General features: G+C 41.3%; 1 protein-coding gene across 6 annotated transcripts in view; it reads right to left on the bottom strand.

Moving 5' to 3' along the window:
- Nucleotides 1-27,388, bottom strand: part of OCA2 (OCA2 melanosomal transmembrane protein) — a 397,483-nt gene that overhangs the window by 153,553 nt on the left and 216,542 nt on the right. For 5 of the 6 annotated variants that reach the window (XM_082736012.1, XM_082736013.1, XM_082736010.1 and 2 more), the window contains 2 exons: nt 22,369-22,428; nt 21,665-21,769 (listed from right to left, as the gene is read on the bottom strand). The exons of the other annotated variant lie outside the window; for it this stretch is intronic. In XM_082736012.1, coding sequence (XP_082592138.1) covers nt 21,665-21,769; nt 22,369-22,428 — 165 coding nt within the window. The remainder of the gene's footprint in view (nt 1-21,664; nt 21,770-22,368; nt 22,429-27,388) is intronic. 6 annotated transcript variants of the gene reach the window in all.

Genomic DNA, 27,388 nt, shown 5'->3' with positions numbered 1-27,388 from the left:
CTTTAACATTGGCCATAGCAAGTTCTTTCAAGATATGTCTCCAAAGGCAAAGGAAACAAAAATGAAAATGAACTTTTGGGAGTTCATCAAGATCAAAAGCTTCTGCACAACAAAGAAAACAGTCAACAAAAAAAGAGGCAACCCATGGAATGGGAGAAGATATTCACAAATGACACTACAGACAAAGGGCTGATATCCAATATCTAGAAAGAACTCTTCAAACTCAACACACACAAAAACAGATAATCACATCAAAAAAATGGGCAGAAGACATGAACAGACACTTCTCCAATGAAGACATACAAATGGCTATGATGAAAAAAAATATTCATCATCACTAGCCATCAGGGAGATTGAAATCAAAACTACATTGAGATATCAGCTTACACCAGTTAGAATGGCCAAAATTAACAAGACAGTAAACAACAAGTGTTGCAGAGAATGTGGAGAAAGGGGAACCCTTTTACACTGTTGGTGGGAATGTAAGTTGGGGCAGCCACTTTGGAAAACAGTGTGTAGAATCCTCAAGAAATTAAAAATAGAGCTTCCCTAAGACCCTGCAATTGCACTACTGGTTATTTACCCCAAAGATACAGATGTAGTGAAAAGAAGGGCCATCTGTACCTCAATGTTCATAGCAGCAATGGCTACGGTCACCAAACTGTGGAAAGAACCAAGATGCTCTTCAACAGATGAATGGATAAAGAAGATATGGCTCATATAAACAATTGAGTATTGTGCTTCCATCAGAAAAGATGAATACCCAACTTTTGTATCCAGATGGATGGAACTAGAAGAGATTATGCTGAGTGAAATAAGTCAAACAGAGAGAGTCAATTGTCATATGTTTTTTCTTATTTTGTGGTGCATAAGGAATAACACAGAGGACATGGGGAGATGGAGAGAAGTGAGTTGGGGAAAATTGGAGGGGGAGACAAACCATGAAAGACTGTGGACTCTGAGAAACAAACTGAGGGTTTTGGAGGAGATGAGGGTGAGGGGATGGGTGAGCCTGGTGGTGGGTGTTAAGGAGGGCATGTATTGCATGGAGCACTGGGTGTGGTGCATAAACAATTAATTCTGGAACACTGAAAAGAAATTAAAAAAAAAAACAAAAATTTAAAAAAAGAAGCGATGGTATGTGTGTGTGTGTGTGTGTATATATATACACACACAATGGAATACTATGTAGCCATAAAAAAAACCCTAAATCTTGCCATTTACTACAACATGGGTAGAACAGAGGGTATTATGCTAAGTGATATGATCTCCCTAATATGAGGAATTTGAGAGGAAGGTCATGGGGGTTAGGGAGCAAAAAATGAAACACCTATATCTCCCCTCTCTGGGGAGGGAGAAATCATAAGAAACTCTTAATCTCTAAACAAACTGAGCATTTTTGGGGGGTGGGGGGAGGTATAGGGTGGCTGTGTTATGGACATTGGGGAGAGTATGTGCTATGGTGAATGCTGTGAATTGTGTTAAGACTGATAATTCACAGACCTATACTCCTGAAGCAAATAATACATTATATGTTGATAAATAAATCAATAAATAATTTTTAAAAATTTAAAAATTTACAATTTATTGTTTTTAATATATTCACAGAGCTGTGCAATTATCGCAAAAGAAAAAAGAGAGATAAGAATATATGGTCCAGGGGCACCTGGGTGGCTCAGTGAGTTAAAGCTTCCGCCTTCACCTCAGGTCATGATCCCCGAGTCCTGGGACCGAGCCCCACATCAGGCTCACTGCTCAGCAGGGAGCCTTCTTCCCACTCTCTCTCTGCCTGCCTCTCTGACTACTTGTGATCGCTGTCTGTCAAATAAATAAAATCTTTAAATATATATATATATGGTCCATTTGCAGGTAAAAAAAATTTAAAATACTTTGACATAAACCATCCCTGAAGCCAGTCATTATAATTATTAGTCAAAGATGTTAATTCAACTATCTCAAATGCATTCAATGAGCAAAAGGAAACCACAAAGAAAAAAATGAAATCAAGAAAATGATATATAAACAAAATAAGAATATTAATAAAGAGACAATTATAAAAAAGAATGAAGTACACATTTTGGAGGTGAAAAGCACAACTAAAATAAAATCTCACTATAATTCAACAGCAGATTTTACCAGGCAAAAGGAAGAGTCAGCAAACCTAAAGATAAGGTATTTGGAATGATCTAGTCTGGGAAGCAGAAGGAAAAATGAATGAAAAAAAATTTAAGAGAGCCTCAGAAACCTGTGAGAACCATCAAACATACCAACATCTGTATTATAGAAGTCCCAAAAGAAGATAAAAAAAAAAAAAGAAGCAGAGAAAATATTTGAATATTTTACCAAAAACTTTCCAAGTCTGAGGAAATCCATGAATATACATGTCCAAGAAGTTCCATGAACTACAAATAGGATAAACTCAAGGAGACCCACACTAAGATATTTTATAGCCAAATCATCACATCCAAAAGACAAAAGAAAAAATATTGAAATCAGCAAGAGAGAAACAACTCATCTCATACAAGAGATAATTGGAGTGCTGTCACCAAAATGGTGGAGTATGAGACCCAGCCTCAGTAACTTCTCAAAGATGAACAATTAGACAGAAATCCAAAAACAAAAGCACCTCTGAGAGAAGACTAGGTTTTACTTAAGAAATTTCAGGGGGACAGAGCACCAGTTGGTTAAGCATCCGACTCTTTGTTTTTGCTCAGGTCATGATCTCAGGACTCTGGGATCAACCCCTGCATCTAGATCCATGTTCAGTGTGGAGTATGCTTGAGATTTTCTCTCCTCCTTCCTCTTCCCCTCCCATTTTTACTCCCAATCTCTCTTTCTCTCTAAAATAAATAAACAAACAAACAAACAAATCTATCCTTTTTTGGGGGGGATGTCAGTGGAAAAAGAAAAACAAAGCTGGGGCATCGCATTGTCTGATTTCATGCTATATTACAAAGCTATGATTACCAAGACAGCATAGCATTGGCACAAAAACAGACACATAGATCAATGAAACAGAATAGAATCTCCAGGAAATCGACCCTCAACTCTATAGTTAACTAATCTTCAACAAAGCAGGAAAAAAATCCAGTGGAAAAAAAAGGCATCTCTTTAATAAATGGTACTGGGAAAATTGGACAGTATGTATAGAAGAATGAAACTTGATTATTGTCTTACACTATACACAAAGATAAACTTTAGATGGATGAAAGACCTCAGGGTGAGACAGGAATCCACCAAAATCCTAGATGAGAACACAGACAGTAACCTCTTCCACAATGGCCACAACAATTTCTTTCATGACACCCCTCCAAAGGCAAGGGAGACAAATGTGAAAATGAAGTTTTGGGACTTCATCAAAATAAAATCTTCTGCACAGCAACGGAAATGGTCAATAAAACAGTGGCAACCCAAAGAATGTGAGAAGATATTTGCAAATGACACTACAGATAAAAGGCTGGTATCCAAGATCTATAAAGAATTTCTCAAACTCAACACCCAAAAACAAAAACGAAACAAAAAATCAAGTCAAAAAATGGGCAGAGAACATGAACAGACACTTCTCCAAACAAGACATACAAGTGGCTAACAGACACATGAAAAAATGCTCAACATTAGTAGCCATCAGGGAAATTCAAATCAAAACCATACTGAGATGCCTCCTAACACCAGTTAGAATGGCAAAAATTGACAAGGCAAGAAACAACAAATGTTGGAGAGGATGTGGAGAGGGGGGATCCCTCTTTCATTGTTGGTGGGAATGCAAGCTGGTACAGCCACTCTGGAAAACAGTTGAGGAGATTCCTCAAAAAGTTAAAAATAGAGCTATTCTGTGATCCAGCAATTGCACTACTGGGTATCTACCCCAAAGATATGGATGTAGTGAAAATAGGGCACATGCACCCCAATGTTTTTAACAGCAATGTACACAATAGTCAGACTGTGGAAGGAGATGAGATGCCCTTCAACAGACAAATGAATAAAGAAGATGTGCTCCATACATACAATGGAATATTACTCAGCCATCAGAAAGGATGAATACCCACCATTTGCATTGACATGGATGGAACTGGAGAGGATTACGCTAAGTGAAATAAGTCAGGCAGAGAAAGACAATTATCATATGGTTTCACTTATATGTGGAACATAAGGAATAGCACGAGGACATTAGGGGTAGGAAGAGAAAAATGAAGTGGGGGGAAATCAGAGGGGGAGATGAACCATGAGAGACTATGGACCCTGGGAAATAACCTGAGGGTTTCAGAGGGAAAGGGGCAGAGGAATGGGTTGGCACATATTGCAAGGACCACTCACTGCTATATGCAAATGGTCAGTCATGGAACACTCCAAAAGCTAATGATGTACTGTATTGTGACTAACATAACATATTAACACTTTAAAAAGTGGAGAAAAAAATAAGCAAAAAGGAAATGGGGGCATCACTTTAGCACTGGGTAATATTTTAAGAAAACTTAATGGAAGGTGAGGAGGTAAGACTAAGCTCCTAACGATCTGTGCAAGGAGTCTCAGCCTGAAGGAATAGAAAGTAAAAAGGCAGGAGCTTGCTTGACATGTCTGAGGAAAGCTGTGGAGGTCAGTGTAACTGGAGCTAAGTGGATAAAGAGAAGACTGATAGGAAGTGATATCAGAGGTGACTATGGCCAGATCAGCAAGGCATGTAGGCACTGCAAAACTGAGTTGTGTTGAGGAAAGTGGAAATCCTCAGTGGAGAATAGATGCTTGGGGGTAGAGCAAGAGTGGAAACAGAACAATTTGAAGGTAACTGCAATATACAGGTGGGGAATGTTGGCTAGGATTTGGGGGCAATGATAAAGGCTATGGAAATTGGCCATATTTAGAAGCTTCAAGGGACAGCTTGCTATATGTTGTAAGAAAAAACAAGGGCTCAGACTGGTTCTAGGATTTGGAGCCCTGAGAAATTGAGAAAATGACATTTTTATGAAAATGAGTAAGATTTGGGAAGGACACATCAGGGTTTGATTTGAGGCACATTAAGTTTGAGATGCATGTTTTAGCTCAGTGGAGAGGTGAAGGGGCAACTGGATACCTGAGCCCTGGAGTCTGAAGAGAAGCCCAGGAGTGGATGGAATTTAAATCATGAACTTGGATAAGGCCACTTGCAATGAGTCTAGGGAATGAATTAGCCATAACTGAGTCCAGTGTTTGGGAGCTGAAAGGTGAAGAAGGCCATTGGAAGAAGACCAAGAAGGAATGGCTGCATGAATAAGAGGAGAACCTTGAGTCAAACAGGGAAAGGAGCACAAGGAGAAGAGAGGTTGCCTCTAACCTGCTGACAGACCAGGTTAGAAGAGAACTAGGAGCATCACTGTATTTCTCACAAAGGTGAATATCATGAGGTCTTGCAGTGGGGTCAAGAGAAAAATGAAGAAGGATTACAGCAAGATGAGGATGGCAAGGATAGACAGTGATTTCAAAGAGTTTGGCTGTTAAAGGAAGTAGAAGAAAGGGAAGGGAGTCACAGAGTTGCATGGCTCATTGAGATTCTTCATGAGAGGGAGATGGTAGCATGTTTAGATCTTGATAAGAATGATGCAGTAGAGACTGAAAAAAACATTATGGAGGAAAGAACTCTGGCTTTTGTGCTGGGTGGAGGTGCTGGCCTCCACTGACAATAGGAATTCCCTCCATATAACTGGAAGGAATGTAGTATGTACTAGGCACCTACAGTGGTCATTGTTTGTGAAACCTCCACATGACTGCTTTCATCTTTGCTTCACAAAAGGGAAGCAAAGTCATCAACTTCTAGGAAGGAAGGAAAAGGCACTTGGAGGCTCAAAGGGAGATAAGACATATGCAGAAGTCGTCAAGACTCTTGGGAGAATGAGGCCCAGGGAGAAGTTGTGTGGCAGGCAGCAGTGAGGAGCCATGAGGGAAGTGCTGTGCTGTGGCTGGGAAGCAAGATGGCAATGTAGGACTTGCTGCTCTGCTCCACTATCTGTGCATATGGGGTGGGGGAAAAGGAGACAGACTTAACCTGGCAACAGGGGGTACTTTGCCAAAGGAAGGCTGTAAAACCAAATAGAGGCAAGGGAGTTGAGGATTAATACACAGAGATAATAATAGTCATGACAGATAGGTGTTTAAGGAAGAAAGAGACTGTAAAGGAGGGTGGATTAGCCAGAAGGACTGTTGAGCTGGGTCATAAAGTTATCAGCCTCAAACAAGCAGGGTCCAGAACTGGGTTACATTTCTCTTTAGGGGTACAAAAAACTTTTAAGGGAGCTAAAGCACATGGGTATTATTAAGGGAATCAATTACCAGATCTTCCATACATCATCAAAATGAGCTGCTTTCAGTCCTACACAATGGATGTCTGTGGAAAGAGACCCTGGAAAGAAACCAAGGAGGAGTGAATCCTGAATCATGGCCCTGTGGATGTTGAAAATCATGCAGGTGTTGGGAAAGGCTCTGCTTGGACTGACCCCAGCTGGGCCGTAAGTGATCCCCAACATAGAGAGAAATGCATGTGAGGTTGGACGGCTGCCTACCTCAAGGCCCATTGAGATGCCAGCCAGGGCTACACACACTGCTTGATGTGCTGAGCCAGGACCCTCTGTGTTCCTCTGAGATTGCTGGTTTGGATTTAGGTCTGCACAAAACAACTTCTTTTCTTGATATTGCTACAGGGTCATCCTAGAACAGCCATCACACTACCCCCTGAAATATTATTTGCAACAGCCCAGCACAGAGCCCAGTACAAGAACACCCAGCTGAGTGTCCACCACTGGGCTGGTCACTTCACCTATGTCCCCAAGGAATTCCGGGGGAAAAAATGTGGCTAGCTCATACATTTTAAGTTAATATGTAAAATTTGTCATGCTAATTTAAAATAGCTCCCAAGAATGTAATTGCTACTGTATGTTGACATTATCAAACAAAAGCATTCCATCATTCTTTTAAATATATACACTTATATTTAAATACTGTAGTATCAATTCATCTAAAAATACATATAAAGCCCTTTTTCAGCTGTCTAAGCAGGAAGACACATGCCTTGCTGCCTGACCTCTAACCCCTACAATTAACATCCAATCCAGGACTCTGAGAATGATAGCTCCTGACTGAGTGCGAGATAATTAACAATTAAAGGGAGGCTAGTAAATGTAGTGATCTGAAGGGGCACATGCACCCAAATGTTTATAGCAGCAATGTCCACAATAGCCAAACTATGGAAAGAACCTAGATGTCCATCAGCAGATGAATGGATAAAGACGATGTGGTATATATATACAATGGAACACTACTATGCAGCCATCAAAAGAAATGAAATCTTGCCATTTGTGATGACGTGGATAGAATGAGAGGGTATTAAGCTGAGCAAAATAAGTCAATCGGAGAAAGACAACTATCATATGATCTCCCTGATATGAGGAGGTGGAGTTGCAACATGGAGGGTTTGTGGGGTAGGAAAAGAATAAGTGAAACAAGATGGGATCGGGAGGGAGACAAACCATAAGAGACTCTTAATGTCACAAAACAAACTGAGGGTGGCCAGGCAGAGGGGGTAGAGAGAGAATGGTGGGGTTATGGACATGGGGGGGAAGGTATGTGCTATGGTGAGTACTGTGAAGTGTGTAAACCTGGCGATTCACAGACCTGTACTCATGGGGCTAATAATAAATTATATGTTTATAAAAAAATTTAAAAATTTCAAAAAAATAAAATAAAGGGAGGCTAGATAGGCTGTCCCTTATAGGAATGAAAGAGACATGTGGCAGGAGATGCCCAGAGAGGGGCTGAGGTGGCCCAAATAGACAACAGGAAGAAATAGTGGTTCTCAGGGCAAGGGGCTGCCTGGGGACATGAAGCAATGCCAAAGGGGCAGCACAGCACTTTCAGGTGGACAGCTGCCCTAGGACAATGCAGTGTAATATCAGACAAGAGGAGAGCCTGTTCTGCTAAAGAGAATGTAAAGAGCAGAAGCCAACAGGGTCAGTTTTGAAATTTGAGTTTATTATCAACATTCGAGAATTGAGAATTTTTCATAGAATAATAGTGATACCCTATTTTTTTTTTTTTTTTGAAAAATCAAATGAGTTCATACACCAAGCCTACTTCCCTTCAGGGAGAAGATGCACCACACCTGGACAGGTACTGCCCTCCCTCTGACCCAGCACACCTTGCCCTCCCTCTTCCTATAGCACCTGTCCTTCCTGTCCTCATCACACCTCCTCTCCTTGGCCTAGCACACCTGCTCTCCCTCTACACCACCACACCTACCCTCCCTGCACCTACCACCTGCCTTCCTTAAACCCACCACCACTGGGGTCAGTGTTCACTTATCCTCAGCTAGCACTCTTGCTTGTTGTCATTTTGCTGCTGATGCCTGCGGACTCTCCCCAGGTGAGACATTAAATTTGGACACTCAGCTTAGAGACATATTCCAGCCATCTCTGATAGAAGGGAAAGTGCTTAAGCCTGTGAGAAATTACCTACTCCTGGTTGGATTTCTTTTGTGTGGAATTTAATAAGCCATCTAAGGATGGCTTGCGTCTTCACAGGGGATCCTGAGAGTAGAGAGGGTGGGATCATTATTCTGCAATGGCAGGCATATTGATAGTTGTAGGAGAACACCCCTGGTTGGAGCCTTGGCCCAGACCAGCACATCTCCAATGTACATGTGCAGGTGGTCACCCAGCATCTTGTCCAGGTAGGTTCTGACTTGACAGTTCTGACTAGCCAAGGCATGCATTTGTACAAGCTCCAAGGCTGCTGCCACCAAGACCCCACTTGAGATGGAGAGGCTGCACATTATCAATGCAAAGCATTCCTTTTCTTCTTCCTGGAACTCCTATCATTACCATGCTTGGTCTCCTGGGTCTCACCAAATCTCTTATCTTTTTTCATGATTTTGATCCTTTGTACTTTTGCTCTGTACTTTTAGTTTGGTCTTTCACTTGGCTTCAAACCCACTAACTCAGGCCTAAAGCACTGACTCTTTAATTCATTATTCAAAGTTTTTTTTTTTTTAAGTTATGGGTTTTAGTTCCAGAAAGTGTTATCACAATTTATTGTTTGTTTTCCTATGTCTCTGGGACATGTTATGATCAACCGTCTCTGAGGCTACTAGTGTCCCAAATGTGCCACTTGGGTTCCATGGAACTAGGAACTGGCAGTGTAATGACCAGTCCTTGGGTCATGGAAGGTGAAGGCACTGCAAGGTCCTCTCTCTATGCTCATAGAACCTGCCCTTCCTGTCCCCACCACACCTGCTCTCCTCAGCCGAGGCACTGCAGGGCCCCTCAGAAGTCATTCTCTTTGGGAAGGGGGAAGCCCCTCCCAAAAAGGTGTGCACTGCCCCAAAGGGCTGACTTCCAACCTGACAGCCTGCCAGTACCACAGTGATCCAACTGCAGGAGCTCCTCCAACCTAATGGGGAAAACAGCATCTCTGCTGTTGTCATTTCTGTTTCTCTAACCCAGTGTGTTCTCAGCCTACACTATGATAGAGCTGGGATTCAAGCCCAGGCCCACCTTCTCCACAACCTGAACTATTTATTGCTACAAATGCTCATGTTATTAAACCCAACTGCAATCTGCTGGACCAGGTTCGACCCTCCACATTATTTTGATCCTGGATGTTTTAAGAAAAGATGAAAGATGAACTGGATATTGTACATAAACAATGAATCTTGGAACACTACATCAAAAACTAATGATATATTTTAGAGTGACTCACATAACACAATAAAAAAAAAAAAAGAAAAGATGAATGAAAACAAAATGAGATTATGTAAATAGCAAAAGCAAATGTGAAATGCTTCTGACTTTTACCACCCTGCAAGAGCATTTTTCTTTGCTAATAGTCTGCCCTCTGCCCTAGCACCTCCTGCAGGGCAGGTAGCAGGGAGGAGAAACCTAAAGGAAGAAGGTACATGAGAACAAGCCATGAAAAACTGACTTTCTCACCAAGGCTGAATGATAATACAGATAATGATGAGGATCCAAAAAGTCAGAGACAACCCACAAAATTATGTGCATAAATTACCATCCTTTGAATTCAACATCCAGGACAAGAATAATCACATTTTAACTTGAAAATAGCCTGAGAATTCTTCCTATTCAAGCAAATGAGGCTGAAAAGATAAGGTTTAAATGGAAAAGGCTTGTCAGGGAATTCTCAATCATTAGCAATTTATTGCAGGTTTCCAATACAGTCTCTAGTACAATGTACTAGGGAGACCTAAGAAGGTGCCTACAAAATCAGGTCTGAGTTCATGTGTGGTTCCCATAGCTCCTTATCAGCTGTAGATAGGAAGGGGAAAGAAGGTAAACACAGATGTTAATGGGATTACCCTGTATGAAAATATTTGTTAAAGCTGAGAAACACAAACACCATATGATTTCACTCATAAGTGGAATTTAAGAAAACAACAACAAATGAATAAACAAAAAGCAGAATCAGACTTATAAATACAAAGAACAAACTAGTTGCTGGAGGGGAAGAAGGGAAAGGGTTGGGCAAAATGGGTGAAGGGGAGTGAGAGATACTGGTGCTCAGATATGGAATGAATAAATCACAGAAATAAAAAGCACAGCATAAATGATACAGTTATGATATGATAATAGGAATATATTGGGACAGATGATAGTTACACTATGATGAATACAGCATAATGTGTAAACTTGTCAAATCACTATGTTGTACCCCCTGAAACTTATGTAACATTGTGTGTCAACTATATCTACAAAAAAAAAAAAGGAACACACTTAAAGCTATGGGCACTGAGTAATGTATAGAATTGTTGAATCATTATATTGTATAAAACAACATAACACTGCATGTTAACTATACTTCAATTAAAAAAATAAAAATTAAAGGGGCGACTGAGTGGCTCAGTCAGTTAAATGTACGTCTCTTGTAGGCTCAGGCCTTGCCTCTCTCATGGTTGCAAGTTTGAACCCCACACTAGGCTCCATGATAGGTGTGAAGCCTACTTAAAAAGTAATTAATTGGGTGGGGGACAAGATGGCGGGGAAGTAGGAGGAGGTGCCTTTTCAACCTGTACCCTAAAGTGAGCTGATTACCTACCAAAGAACTCCAATCACCCATGAAATCAGCCTGAGATCAGAATTATACACATCTGGATCTCTACAGGGGCATAAGACACCAGTGGACAGGTAAAGCAGAGTGGGAATGGCGGACTGATATCGGAAGATTAACAAAAGGGGGAGGGAGCCACCAGAGGCCACCGGTTGGAAAGTAATACCCCCAATACCAGTGAGAGTGCCCTGAGTCTGGGGACCAGCATTAACTTGGAGACTGGTTGAAAGCACTCCAAAAGAGCAAAGGATCTCAAGGGGAAACTGTGGGAATTGGGGTGGCTAGGGACAGGGGCTTAAGTCCCTGGTCCCAGGACAGCCTCCCCTGGCGCTGAGCCAGAGAGAGTGCGGTAGAGAAACCAGGTCTTTGTCCCTAAGCGCGCCCAAGAACACGTGGGGTCCAGCTCCTGTGAGGGGCTGGGAGCCACACCGGATGGCAGAACGAGCGAGCCCTGCTATAGAGTCTGAGATGCGCATGCCCCTCATCCTCCCCTGAGAGAGGTACAAAGGCCCAGCTGGCCCCCTTTGATTACGCGCCATTGTTTCAGAGCCTAAGACATGTGCACCAAACTCTCCCCCCACAGAGAGGTGTGCAAAGGCCCAGCCTGGTGCTTTCGGACCTGCACCCCGTTCTCAGATCCTGAGACCCGCGCACAACCCACAGCCTTCCCTGAAAGAGGTGCACGCAAACCGGGTGCTCTTAGACCCAGAATGACCAGGCACTCCCAGCCCAGGCCAGCAGGAAAATCTCAGTGTGCAATCACTGCTTGGAACCTCTCTGGTGGTCTGGAGCTGCCCAGACAGCCACCGCTGCCGTGGCTTTGGGTACAAGCAAAAGATCCTGTGTCCCCAGGGACCACGACTGCTCTGCTAGCGGCCAAGGGGGAACTTATGTGGGCTCTGCAGGCAGACTGAGGCTTCGCTCTGAGAGGGAGGTCAGTGTCCAGTTTATTTTCCTCTAAAACTACAAAAACCATCAAAAACGGTCAAGGTGAAGGAAAAAAAGTGAACAAACATAAAAACTGCCAGAGAACAAAAGCTTGAAAAAACCAGTTTCCTCAATGCCCACCCCCTTGAGGGGAGTGGGAGGACTTAACTCAGGGAACATCATTGACTGAAAACCCACGTGGCAGGCCCCTTCTCCAGAAAACAAATGAAGAAAGAGAAAGAAAAAAAAAGGGGGGGGGGGATGACAAGAGAACAACCACGACTACTTCATAGGAAAACTTTTATTTTTTACTCGTTCCCACTATTCTGGTTCATTTTTTTATATATGGATAATTTTTTTAACCTATTTACCATCACAGTGGTATTCCATTATAACCTTATAACCTGAACTTTTTGATACATACACCTATGTTTTTCTTTTGCATTTCAATTTTTGAAATTCTTTTTCTTAATTTTAGTTTAGTTTAGTCTAGTTTATTCCTTTTTATTTTTATTTTCTAATATTCATATAGAGTTAAACTTCACAGTAATCCCCTTTCCCCAATCAATATTGATTTCCCCAATCAATAAATAGGTTTATCCCTATAGGTAAACCAATTTATAATCCCCCTTTATCTTAGGAAAGTTGAGACCTTTAACAAAGATATCAAGATACATCCATGAAGAATCAAAACAACGTTCCTTGCCCACACTGAGAATTTATAACAACTCTCCCACCTTTTTCTTCCACAACTGTTTCGGTGTTTTTGTGTTTGTCCTGATAGTATATAAATCTTACACTTGGGGTTCTTTTTGACGAGGTTCTAACTTTATTTGCATATATATTTTTTCTCTTGTCATGTACTTTTTTTTTAAGATTTTATTTATTTATCGGGGGGTGGAGCGAGCACAGGCAGAGAGAGTGGCAGCAGAGGCAGAGGGAGAAGCAGGCTCCCTGCTGAGCAAGGAGCCCGATGTGGGACTCAGATCCCAGGATGCTAAGATCCCAGGATGACCTGAGCCGAAGGCATCTGCTTAACCAACTGAGCCACCCAGGCGTCCCTCTTGTCATGTACTTTTATCAGTCTTTTTGTTTCTCTGTTTTTGTTTGTCTACTTCATAAATATTACCATGGGACCCATTTGGGCTGAACATTCTCTTTCGTCTTCCCTTTCTTTACTGTCTCTCTCTCTCTCTCTTTTTTTTTTCTTTTTCTTTTCTTTTTTCTCTTGTTTGGGTGGGGAATCCTGATTGCTCAGAAGAGTTCCAGGGTGCACCCTGACTGCACTGTGGTCAATATATCCAGCTACATCTGTTCAGTCATCTCTCACCAAAATGACTAGGAGGAGGAATGACCAACAGAAGAAAAATACAGAGATGGATGTTCTGCAACAGAGCTAATGGCTATCAACACAGACAATATGTCAGAAAGAGAATTCAGGCTAACAATTATCCAGGCAATAGCTAGGTTGGAGAAAGCCATGGATGACCAAATGCAATTGATTAGGGCTACGCTGAAAGCAACCAGACAGGATAGTCACGATGTTAGGGCAGAGCTAAAAGCTACCAGGGATGAGGTTCACAATGCTCTCAATGAGTTCCAATCTAATCAAAATTCTCTCAAAGCTAGGGTAACTGAGACAGAAGATTGAATTAGTGATCTAGAGGACAAAGAGATAGAGAGAAAGGATCAGGAGGAAGCCTGGAACAAAGAGCTTAGAAACCACAACAACAGAATCAGGGAAATAAATGATGCCATGAAACGTTCCAACATCAGAATTATTGGAATCCCTGAAGGGGAGGAGAAAGAAAGAAGTCTAGAAGATATAGTGGAACAAGTTCTTCATGAAAATTTTTGCAATCTTGCGAATGGAACCAGCATTCATGTACTAGAGGCTGAACGGTCTCCACCCAAGATTATACATTCCCAAAAAAATCACGACACCTGATAGTCAAATTGGAGAATCATAATTGTAGGTATAATATCTTGAAAGCCACTAGGACAAAAAAGCTCCTTATGTACAGAGGAAAGCCCATCAGAATAACATCAGACCTGTCCACAGAGACCTGGCAAGCCAGAAAGGGCTGGCAAGATATATTCAGGGCACTAAATGAGAAGAACATGCAGCCAAGAATACTTGATCCAGCAAGACTGACATGCAAAATGGATGGAGAGATAAAGAGTTTCCAAGAGCAGGAAGGCTTAAAAGACTATGCAACCACCAAGCCAACACTGCAGGAAATATTAAGGGGGGTTCTATAAAAGAGAAAAATCCTAAGAATAGCATTGAACAGAAATATAGAGACAATATACAGAAAGAAAGGCTTCAAAGGTAACACGATGTCAATAAAACCATATATATCAATAATCACTCGCAATGTGAATGGCCTAAATGTGCCCATAAAATGGCCCAGGGTTGCAGATTGGATAAAACGACAGGACCCACCCATATGTTGTCTACAAGAGACCCATTTTGAACCTAAAGATACACCCAGACTGAAAGTGAAGGGATGGAGAAGCATCTTTCATGCCAATGGGCCTCAAAAGAAGGCCAGGGTAGCAATTCTCACATCAGATAAATTAGATTTTAAACTAAAGACTGTAGTCAGAGACACAGAAGGACACTACGTAATTATTAAAGGGACTATCCACCAAGATGATCTAACAATTGTAAATATCTATGCCCCCAATATGGGAGGAGCCAATTACATAAGAAAACTGTTAATCAAGATAAAGAGTCATATTGATATGAATACACTAGTAATAGGAGATCTTAACACATATCTCTCAGAAACAGACAGGTCATCGAAGCAGAAAATCAATAAAGAAACAAGAGCATTGAATGACACATTGGACCAGATGGACCTCATAGATATATACAGAACATTCCACCCTAAAACAACAGAATACTCATTCTTCTCAAGTGCACATGGAACCTTCTCAAGTATAGACCACATACTGGGTCACAAATCAGGATTCAACCGATACCAAAAGACTGAGATTATTCCCTGCATATTCTCAGATCACAATGCTTTGAAACTGGAGCTCAATCACAAGGAAAAGTTCCGAAGGAACTCAAACACCTGGAAGCTAAAGACCACCTTGCTTAAGAATGCTTGGATCAACCAGGAAATCAAAGAAGAACTGAAACAATTCAGGGAAACCAATGATAATGAAGACACTTCAGTCCAAAACCTATGGGATACAGCAAAGGCAGTCCTAAGGGGGAAATACATAGCCATCCAAGCTTCCCTCCAAAAAATTTGAAAAACCCAGAATACACCAGCTGTCTCTACACCTTAAAGAACTGGAGAATCAACAACATATCAAACCAACTCCACACATAAGAAGGGAAATAATCAAGATTGGAGCTGAGATCAATGAGGTAGAAACCAGAGATACAGTAGAATGTATCAAAGAAACTAGAAGCTGGTTTTTTTGAAAGAATCAATAAGATCGATAAACCATTGGACACACTAATCCAAAAGAAAAGAGAGAAAGCCCAAATTCATAAAATTATGAGTGAAAAGGGAGAGATCACAACTAACACCAAGGAAGTAGAAACAATCATCAGAAGTTATTATCAACAGTTATATGCCAATAAGCTAAGCAACCTAGATGAAATGGATGCATTTCTGGAAAACTATAAACTCCCCAAATAGAACCAGGAATAAATGGACAACCTGAATAGACCAATATCTAGTAACGAGATTGGAGCAGTGATTAAAAACCTCCCAAAAAACAAGAGCCCAGGACCTGACGGATTCCCTGGGGAATTCTAAAATCTTTCAAAGAAGAAATAATACCTAGTCTCCTGAAGATGTTTCAAAAAACTGAGGCAGAAGGAAAACTTCCAGACCCTTTCTATGAAGCCAGCATTACCCTGATCCCCAAACCAGGCAAAGACCCTACCAAAAAGGAGAAATTTCAGACCAATATCACTGACGAATATGGATGCTAAGATTCTCAACAAGTACCTACCAAACAGGATCCAACAGCACATTAAAAAAATTATCCACCATGACCAGGTGGGAAAATTCCTGGGCTACAAGGATGGTTCAACATTTGCAAATCAATCACTGTGATAGAACAAATTAATATGAGAAGAGAGAAGAGCCACATGGTACTTTCCATTGATGAAGAAAAAGCATTTGACAAAATCCAGCATCTGTTCCTGATTAAAACACTTCAAAGTATAGGGATAGAGGGAATATTCCTGAACTTCATCAAATCTATCTATGAAAGACCCACAGCAAATATATCCTCAATGGGAAAAAGCTTGCAGCTTTTTCCAAACTACTAGAACTCATACAGCAATTCAGCAACATGGCAGGATACAAAGTCAATGTACAGAAATCAGTGGCTTTCTTATACACTAACAATGAAAAGACAGAAAGGGAAATTAGAGAATCGATTCCATTTACTATAGCACCAAGAAACATAAGATACCTGGGAATAAACCTTACCAAAGAGGTAAAGGATCTGTACTCGAGGAACTACAACACTCATGAAAGAAATTGAAAAAGACACAAAAAGATGGAAGACCATTCCATGCTCTTGGATCTGAAGAATAAACATCTTTAAGATGTATATACTGCCTAGTGCAATCTATACTTTTAATGACATTCTGATCAAAACTCCACCGGTATTCTTCAAAGAGATGGAGCAAATAATCGTAAAATTTGTATGGAATCGTAAGAGACCCCAAATCGCTAAGGTAACGTTGAAAAACAAAAATAAAACTGGGGGCATCATGTTACCTCATTTCAAACTTTATTACAAGCTGTGATCACCAAGACAGCATGGTACTGGCATAAAAACAGACACATAGACCAGTGGAACAGAATAGAGAGCCCAGATAGGGACCCTCAACTCTATGGTCAAATAATCTTCGACAAAACAGGAAAAAATATACAGTGGAAAAAGGACAGTCTCTTCAATAAATGGTGCTGGGAAAATTGGACAGCTATATGTAGAAGAATGAAACTCAACCATTCTCTTACACCATACACAAAGATAAACTCAAAATGGATAAAAGACCTCAATGTGAGACAAGAATCCATCAGAATCCTAGAGGAGAACATAGGCAGTAATCTCTTCGATATCAGCCACAGCAACTTCTTTCAAGATATGTCTCCAAAGCAAAGGAAACAAAAGCAAAGATGAACTTTTGGGACGACTTCATCAAAATCAAAAGCTTCTGCACAGCAAGGAAACAGTCAAGAAAACAAAGAAGCAACCCACGGAATGAGAGAAGATATTTGCAAATGACAGTAGAGTCAAAAGGTTGATATTCAGGATCTATAATGAACTCCTCAAACTCAACACACACAAAACAGAAAATCATATCAAAAATTAGGCAGAAGATATGGACAGACACTTCTCCAATGAAGACATACAAATGGCTATCAGACACATCAAAAAATTTTCATTATCACTAGCCCTCAGGGAGATTCAAATTAAAACCACATTGAGATATCACCTTACACCAGTTAGAATGGCCAAAATTAGCAAGACAGGAAACAACATGTATTGGAGAGGATGTGGAGAAAGGGGAACCCTCTTCCACTGATGGTGGGAATGCAAGTTGGTGCAATCTCTTTGGAGAACAGTGAGGAGATTCCTCAAGAAATTAAAAATAGAGCTTCCCTATGACCCTGCAATTGCACTCCTGGGTATTCACCCCAAAGATACAGATGTCGTGAAAAGAAGGGCCATCTGTACCCCAGTGTTTATAGCAGCAATGGCCACGGTCACCAAACTGTGGAAAGAACTAAGATGCCCTTCAATGGACAAATGGATAAAGAAGATGTGGTCCATATACACTATGGAGTATTATGCCTCCATCAGAAAGGATGAATACGCAACTTTGTAGCAACATGGACGGGACTGGAAGAGATTATGCTGAGTGAAATAAGTCAAGTAGAGAGAGTCAATTATCATATGGTTTCACTTATTTGTGGAGCACAACAAATAGCATGGAGGACATGGGGAGTTAGAGAGGAGAAGGGAGTTGGGGGAAATTGGAAGGGGAGGTGAACTATGGACTCTGAAAAACAATCTGAGGGGTTTGAAGTGGCGGGGGTGTGAGAAGTTGCGGTACCAGGTGGTGGGTATTATAGAGGGCACGGATTACATGGAGCACTAGGTGATGTGAAAAAATAATGAACACTGTTATGCTAAAAATAAATAAAAAATAAATTTTAAAAAAAGAAAGGAAAAAATAATTAATTAATTAAAAATTAAAGACAAAACAAAACAAAAAGGAAATATTTCCAAACAACTGGTGGACAGCCACTGTCAAAAGCCTCCAGTGCCTCTCATGCTCCAGCCATTTGGGTCGCACTCTGTCCCAAGCAAGTGAGAAATTAACAATGACACAAAGAGTAAGAAGAAAGGGGGGCTTCAAGCTTCCTGCTTCAGAGGCTCCGTGTCTGTTCTGATTGCCCTAAACAATGATGAAATAGCAATATTAAGTTGATCTACTAATGTTAAATATTGTTTAATAGTATTACCCTTAAAGATAAACAAAAGTCAAAATGAAGGGGAATGCTCAATGAATAAGGAAAATTTAAAGGAACAAATCTAATCCCCAAAAAGCCCTGGGGTGTGCTCTTCCAAAGTCTGGCTGTGCTTGTGTTTTAATCTTCACTGAAGCCCCATCCAGCCAAATTAGAGAGATAAACCCATCTATGATCTAGTTCTTTTGACTCTGGACACTGTGAAATAAGCAAAAACTCAATGGCATGATCCTGCCAGTTAGAATTTAAGTCTTCTGCATTTTCTGAATTATTTAGTGTTCTATTCTGACCATTGGAGGAAGAGAAAGGTCACGAATAAAGGTGAATAGTGCTTCCTCCCTGCTCAGCTCACAGTTGACAGTATGAACACTGGAGGAATGCCCTCCAACTTAAAGATGCACTCTGGAGAGAAAACACTACCCAGAAAGAGATGGGGTTTTGTTTGTTTGTTTGTTTGTTTGGTCTATCCAACTAACTGCCTTGGAAAAATGGAATCATGCTCATAATTTTCTAAAGAAATTTTGAGTAAATGCCCCCACAAACTTGTCAGGCACAGCCTCCATCTCCCCACCAGCACATCTGCCAGCATTACTAGTCATTGGAAATGCTGAATGTATCTGCCAGCTTTCTGACACTTTTTAATTAAGTTTCCACACATGTTAAAATCTCTACAGACATGTGTCCTGTTGACCTGAAGAATGACTTTGGCCAGAGCATGCTCTCACAGCAGAATGACGTTGGGCTGAAACACAGGCTCTCCTCTGCATGCTCAGCAGCAGGAACCTGGGTTGCAGATCCAGTGTGTTTACTGCATTTCTGATGGGTACAGGCAGGCAAACCTATCTCTACCCCCATATTGACCTGATAGTATTTCCATAAAATCCTCTTGAGTCTTCTTGTTCAGCCCCCAGGAAAACAGCAAAGCTGAGAACATTGTAATGTCACCAACATGAAATTCCACCCACCAGCCAGACATGTTTGGGCCCTCCAGACTAAGGTGAAAATCTGTGTGGCTCCCCATGTTCTCCTCTGATACAGCCACTGTGGACACCACCCACCAACCTGCTGAGTCACAGAACAGATTTGGCAGTTTTAGAAAGCTGCATGCCAATTTATGCAATAACTGTATCTTTGGTCTCTCAGCATTTGGCGTCTGTCCATGTTGACTCACATAAACCAAGATCTTTCCTTTGGTCTGCTCCATAGTGATCCATCAAGTGAATGGATATGCCCCAGATTCATGAGGGTAGTCCTCTCAGTAGAGGGAAGGATGGACATGATCCTGTAGTTTAAGGCATGCAACAGAGAATGTCATGTTTGTCTGTTTTATTTCTTAAAAATAAAACAAACAGGGCACCTGGGTGGCTCAGTGGGTTAAAGCCTCTGCTTTCAGCTCAGGTCATGATCCCAGGCATCTGCCTTCAACTCAGGTCCCAGGGTCCTGAGATTGAGACCTGCATCGGGCTCTGTGCTCAGTGGGGAGCCTGCTTCCCTTCCTCTCTCTCTGCCTGCCTCTCTGCCTACTTGTGATCTTTGTCTGTCAAATAAAAAAATAAAAATCTTTTAAAAACTTAAAAAAATAAAACAAACAAGAAAACTCAAAGCAAAGAGAATACAATGTTTGAATTTCTTCATTTTGGGTGGTGAGCATACAGATATTTATTATACTATCCTCCATGATTCTGTAATAAAATTAATGTTAAAATAAAAACATCAGAAGTGTCATATTTTTAGAAAATGGAGGGGCCTACATTACTTACAATAGGTACCTTCTCATTCACTCCCAGAGAGGATCTGGGTCCTAAAACCTAGAAGCTTCCCCAGGAGGCAGGTATAGCAGCTTCATGAATATGCAGAGCCCCAAGGGCAGATTAGGGTTTGCTGTGGCTGCACTGTGTAGCATCATGGGTTCACACATGTTGGGTCTTCTGGAGACTACCTCATCTGGAGAATGGAAGGAACACACAAGCTGGTCCAGTGTTTCAGAAGCCCAGAGCCCAGCTGCTTTAGTCTTCTTGAGGAATGCCACTGTTATTGGCCCTCTGTGGGGCCACAGCATCATAGCCAGTCATGACAGTGCCTGCTGAGCCGATACCAGGACATTCAACAACATGTGTACAACTTCTCTAACACAGAACTTCATGACTAAATAACAGGCACAAAATGAGCTCAGAATTACTGAACCTGGACCATGGAAGAATAGTAGCTAGTAGAGAGTCAATCGGGTGACAATCTCAGGGAATGAATGAGTAACATTGAGTGCCAGGTCAGCCTAAGGTCCTGTGAGAGAGAGAAGCACTGTCCTACTGCTCACTGCAGATTCTCCACTCTACTCGCTTGGGCCAATGTGCTACAAGACGATGAATATCATGGAAGCCCCCTGGCATAGGCTGTTGTGCAGGAGTATGGTTGGGCCCTCGACATCACAAGAACAGAGAAAATTCCCCTGTCCAGAATCCAGTCATGTCTTCATGCATTCATACATGTTTAGCACACCTGGGGCCTCAGTTGTTCATGACATTATCCCAGGTTCCTGTATGCAAGCTCCCATTACTGCCTTTACATTGTCCATCAGGAATTAACAGTTCTACCATACACCTATCAGCAGTGTCAGAAGACAGCAGAAACTGGGCTAGTCATCCTTGTATAAGGTCTCTAATATGTATCCCAATTTCAGCTGCAGTCAGGACCACACAGAAAACTCAAAATCCTGCCCAAGCCAAGCACCAGAAACCACACAAGCCAATTAGAACACATTCTGTTTTCACAGGAAATAAATAATGAATGTCTTGTCTTCAACCAGCCTATCTTTGGTATCTTACAATTTTCTTTAAAAAATAAAAAAATAAACATTGTTTTTTGCATGAGGTGTGGCAGCTCTCAGTTGGGCTAACCCTGAAACAACTAATTACTGATGTACTATCCACTGTAGCTGCAGGCCCATGGATTCCAGCCTACAGTGTGGACTCAGCACTCCTGGCCCTGCTGGCCCCAACACTTGCCACAAATTTCCTCTATAGCTATGAGTGCAGCAAAGGGACTAGGTTCATTCTCTGCTTCCTCTGGTGAGCCTAGATCATGTCCAGGCTGAAAGTCGGGTCATTATCACATGGAGGAATGGTGCAACTCACCATTGTTGCCGTGAATGGGATGTTGTCAATCAAGGATGATGCAATGGCTGAAACCCATACTACCAGGATGATGGCAGTTGTGAGACGCTGATCCTCTGGGACCATCTGGAAGGGAGCAGATAGTACCAGTGCTACATATCACAGAGGCATTGATAAATCATATACATTGAGGAGGTGATGGTAAGACACGTGGAACTCACAGGGCTATTGGTCCATCCTTTCATACAAGAGAAGACCAAGGCAGACCCAGGTGTACAAACAGGACCAGCCTGGGCTTTCCTGGATAATACCATGAGCCTCAGCAAGGTCTACAAGAAACTGAGGAGAATGACTCCTAGCCACACCTAAGCCAATGCCCCTGGGGAGGGGAGAAGGGTCACCCCATTCTTTGTGGCAGCACACACTAATTACACAAAACTTACCTCCTGGCAGAGCCCTGTGTCTGTGCATTCATTTATCAACACTGTTGTCCCTTTTGCTCTCCTTCTTAGACAGTTTTAACTGAAGGCTAATAACAAAACTGCAGGCATCTATAATTATATATTCTTTGGAACAATCTCCCCTCATTTCTAGGCTACACAGGAAAAAAATGTTCCCTGCTATAATTTTTACATAATCTGTGACATATTCTTAACCAGATTTTTTTTTTTTACAAATCAAAGTAACAGTGGATGAAACACATTCTATTGCAGTATTTAATGTACCTTTATTAGCAAAGCAGTCTGTTCTCCAACATATTCTATTAAGTGGAGATGTGCCAGTGCCTAGAAGAAATGGATATATGATGAGAATCAGTTTAAAACCCCAATATTATGTGCAAATTTTTTTTTCAAAAAATCTTTAAAATGAAAACAAGTGAACATAAGGCAAGTTCAGGCTCTCATGTCTTATGAAGGATCAAACATAAGTACACAGTCTATAAATAATTTACTATCAGGTAAACACACTGAAGATTCACTGAAAAGAAAGCACAATACCACAGGCAGGAATTTCTCATCGATTTGTGTTACTGTCCACATTAAATTTAAATTCAAATGGAATGCTTTTTAATCTCCTTAAGATTGGTGTATAGGGGGGCGCCTGGGTGGCTCAGTGGTTTGGGCTGCTGCCTTCGGCTCGGGTCATGATCTCAGGGTCCTGGGATCGAGCCCCGCATCGGGCTCTCTGCTCCGCAGGAAGCCTGCTTCTCTCTCTCTCTCTCTCTCTGCCTGCCTCTCTGCCTACTTGTGATCTCCTTCTGTCAAATAAATAAATAAAATCTTTAAAAAAAAAAAAAGATTGGTGTATAGGGGCACTGTTCAACTGTACATAAAGAAATGTCATTCCATGTAGGTCATTCAAGTAAGTTGCATTTCAAATTTATTTTTGAAGTTCAACATCATAGTTAGAGTTTTAGAAGAATCAAAGAAAATGCATGGTTTTTGTAACTGTCAAAGAAAAAAATAAAAGATCTATTTAACTGAAGCATGTAACTATTTTCTCAAGACTAGACAAATTGAGAAAATTATGTCCAAGGAAAGGTAGGAAAGAAAATTAGATGAAGGTGGTGAGTTCAAGAACTGTTTTGCTCAGGCTGCCACCTTGGTTCCAGCCAAGGAAGGGATGCTCTGCTGCTCATGATGAATCCTGGACAGTAAGCACCAATAGAGAACCAAACATGGGCATGACATAGCTTCCTTGCACCTCTCAAGTATGACCTTTACACTGTGATGTCACCACTGAATGACTATAAATATTGAAAACTTTAGCTAGACCATGTTTAAATACATGTTTACAACTCCTCTACTCACATGTAGAGCTATTCGTTAACCCTCATTTAAAAGCTGTGGAAGGGGCACCTGGGTGGTTCAGTGGGTTAGGCCTCTGCCTTTGGCTCAGGTCATGGTCTCAGGGTCCTGGGATCGAGCCCTGCATTGGGCTTTTTGCTCAGCAGGGAGCCTGCTTCCCCCCCCCTCTCTCTGCCCGCCTCTCTGCCTACTTGTGATCTCTCTCTCTCTCTCTCTCTGTCAAATAAATAAATAAAATCTTAGAAAAAGTGAATAAAAGCTGTGGAAACAAAATGTTGGTTTTTTAAAATCACAATTCTCAATCAAATATGCTATTATATCAAGAAAACCACAAAGATAAATCTATTTATATAAAACTGTTCATAAATCAAGTCAGCAGTGTTGACCTTAGGAAATAAATCATTCTTTATTGCAGCAGTTATCCTATCATTGGTCATTTTATTTCATTCTATACTATTGATTGAAAGAAAAGCCAGAGGTCTAAAACAGATTAAAATTTCCTGCTACCCAAAAAATGAATAATCAAGTCAAGAAATAGGCAGAAGACATGAAGAGACTCTTCTCCAAATAAGACATACAAATGGCTAACAGACACATGAAAAAATGCTCAACATCATTAGCCATCAGGGAAATTCAAATCAAAACCACAATGAGATACCACCTTATACAAGTTAAAATGGCAAAAATTGACAAGGTAAGAAAGAACAGATGTTGGAGAGGATGTGAAACCCTTTTTCATTGTTGGTGGGAATGCAAACTGGTATAGCCACTTTGGAAAGCAGTATTGAGGTTCCTCAAAAAGTTAAAAATAGAGCTACTCTATGACCCAGCAATTGCAATATTAGGTATTTACTCCAAAGATACAGATGAACTGAAAATAAGGGGCACATACACCCCAATGCTCATAACAGCAGTATTCCCAATAGCCAAACTGTGGAAGGAGACAAGACGCCCATTAACAGATGAATGGATAAAGATGTGGTCTATATATACAACGGAATATTACTCTGTCATCAGAAAGGATGAATACCCACCATTTCCATCGACATGGAAGGAACTGGAAGGGATAATGACAAGTGAAATAAACCAAGCAGAGAAAGACAATTATCACATGGTTTCACTCATATGTGGAACATAAGGAATAGCACTGAGGACATTAGGGGAAGGAAGGGAAAGCTGAAGGGAGGGAAATCAGAGGGGAATATGAACCATGAGAGACTCTGGACTCTGGGGAAAAAATCTGAGGGTTTCAGAGGTGTAGAAGGTGTAGATTAGGGTAGCATGGTGATGGGTTTTAAGGAGGCACGTGTTGCAATGAGCACTGCTATACACAAATAAATCATAGTACACTACATCAAAAACTAATGATGTTTGGTGACTAACATAACATAATTTTTAAAAAATCCTTCCTGCTAGGGGCGCCTGGGTGGCTCAGTGGGTTAAGCCGCTGCCTTCGGCTCAGGTCATGATCTCAGGGTCCTGGGATCGAGTCCCACATCGGGCTCTCTGCTCAGCAGGGAGCCTGCTTCCTTCTCTCTCTCTCTCTGCCTGCCTCTCAGTGTACTTGTAATTTCTCTCTGTGAAATAAATAAAATCTTTTAAAAAAAAATCCTTCCTGATAGAAATCAAATAGAGATGATTATATATGTGTGTATACATACACATACATATACACGTACATACACATACACAGGATTATGTCCACACCTTGATGTGTGCCTATAAACAACCACCTATTTATATATTTATTGTCATATAATTAACCAACATACCAATATTCATGGTATTCAGTATAAAAGAACATAAAGGAAAATCTTTAAAATACTTGAACATTACATCTAATAACTCAGATCAAAGTAACTGATTTTTTTTATTGTGTTATGTTAGTCACCATAAAATACATCATTAGTTTTTTTAATGTAGTATTCCAAGATTCATTGTTTACATATAACATGCAGTGTTCCATGCAATACATGCCTTCCTTAATACCCACCACTAGGCTCATCCATTGTGCCACACTTCTCCCCCCTAAAGTCCTCCGTTTGTTTCTCAGAGTCCACAATCTCTCATGGTTCATCTTCCCCTCCAATTCCTCCCCAGCTTTCAATTCTCCTTTCCACTTCTTTGGAGAAGTGTCTGCTTATATCTTCTACCCATTATTTCACATGATTATCTGTTTTTTGGGTGTTGAATTTGAGGAGTTCTTTCAAGATCTTGGATATCAGCCCTTTGTCTGTAGTGTCATTTGTGAATATCCTCTCCCATTCCATGAGTTGCCTCTTTGTTTTGTTAAGTGTTTCCTTTTGCTTTACAGAGGCTTCTTATCTTGATAAAGTCCCAAAAGTTCATTTTGTTTTTGTTTCCTTTGCCTTTGGATACATGTCTTGAAAGAAGTTGCTGTGGCCAATGTTGAAGACATTACTGCTTATGTTCTCTTCTAAGATTTTGATAGATTCCTGCCTCACATTGAGGTCTTTCATCCATTTCGAGTTTACCTTTGTGTATGGTGTAAGAGAATGGGTCAAGTTTCATTCCTCTATACATAGTTTTCCAATTTTTCAAGCACCATTTATTGAAGACATTGTCTTTTTTCCACTGTGTATTTTTTCCTGCTTTGTCAAAGATTATTTGACCATAGAGTTGCGGGTCCATATCTGGGCTCTCTGGTCCATTGGTTTGTGTGTCTGTTTTTTGATAGCACCATGCTGTCTTGGTGATCACAGCTTTGTAGTAAAGCTTGAAATCAGGCAACATGATGGCCCCAGCTGTGTGTTTTTCTTTTTCAGCATTTCCTTAGCAATTCAGGGACTTTTCTGGCTCCACACAAATTTTAGGACTGTTTGTACCAGCACTTTGAAGAATGCCAGTGGAATTTTTGCTGGAATGGCATTGAAAGTATAGCTTGCTCTTGGGGGAGAAGTCAAGATGGCAGAGAAGTAACAGGCTGAGATGACATCGGGTAACAGGAGATCAGCTAGGTAGCTTATCAAGCCATTCTGACCACCTACAAATCCAACAGGAGATCAAAGAGAAGAAGAGAAGCAATTCTAGAAACAGAAAATTGATCACTTTCTGAAAGGTAGGACGGGCAGAAAAGTGAATCCAAAGCAACGGGAAGATAGACCACAGAGGGAGGGTCTGGCTCCTGACAACTGGCAAAGCAATGGAGCACAAAATCAGAACTTTTAAAAGTCAGATCCACTGAGGGACATTGCTCCAGAGGCTAAGCTGGGGTGAAGCCCATGCAGGGACAGCGTGGTCTCAGGTCCTGTGGGGCCAAGAAGGATCAGGGTGTCTGAGTGTCACGGAGTTCACAGGTATTAGAGTGGGGAAGCCGGCTACAGAGACAGAGCTGAGGAGTGAGCTCTCTTCTTGGGATTACCTTCAATTGTGATCCATGGCAAGGGCCACTGTTCTGTAAGTAGGGACCCCACAAGATCCAAGATACCCCTCTGGAAGAGAGCACAGGGATCTGCAGGTTTTGGGGACTCCAGGCGGGGCTGTGTGCCAGAGACAGAGACAATTGGTCACAGTCTGGATAAGCTCAGAGTGCAGCTGGAGGCCAGGGAGATGGGAGTGATTGAGTGTTTTTCTCTGAGGGTGCACTGAGGACTGGGGCCCTGAGCTCTTGGCTTCTCTGAGCTGGAGATTGGGAGGCCGCCATTTTCATTCCCATCCTCCAGAACTCTACAGAAAGCAGTCAGGGAACAAAAGTTCCCGAAAGTGAAGCATATCAGATTACATAGCCTGGCCCCCGGTAAGGGTGGGGCAATTCCATCTCAGACAAAGACACTTGAGAATCAAGTGTCTCGGAACCCTCCCCCAGAAGATTCCAAGACATTCAGCCAAGACCAAGTTCACTTACCAAGGAGAACAGCATAATTCCAGAGGAGAAAGCAAGGCATGGAATTCATGGCTTTCTCCCAATGATTCTTTA

Source organism: Mustela nivalis, assembly GCF_964662115.1.
Source record: "Mustela nivalis genome assembly, chromosome: 6".
In the NCBI taxonomy this organism is placed as follows: Eukaryota; Metazoa; Chordata; class Mammalia; order Carnivora; family Mustelidae; genus Mustela; species Mustela nivalis.
This window is presented reverse-complemented; position numbering and strand designations above follow the sequence as displayed.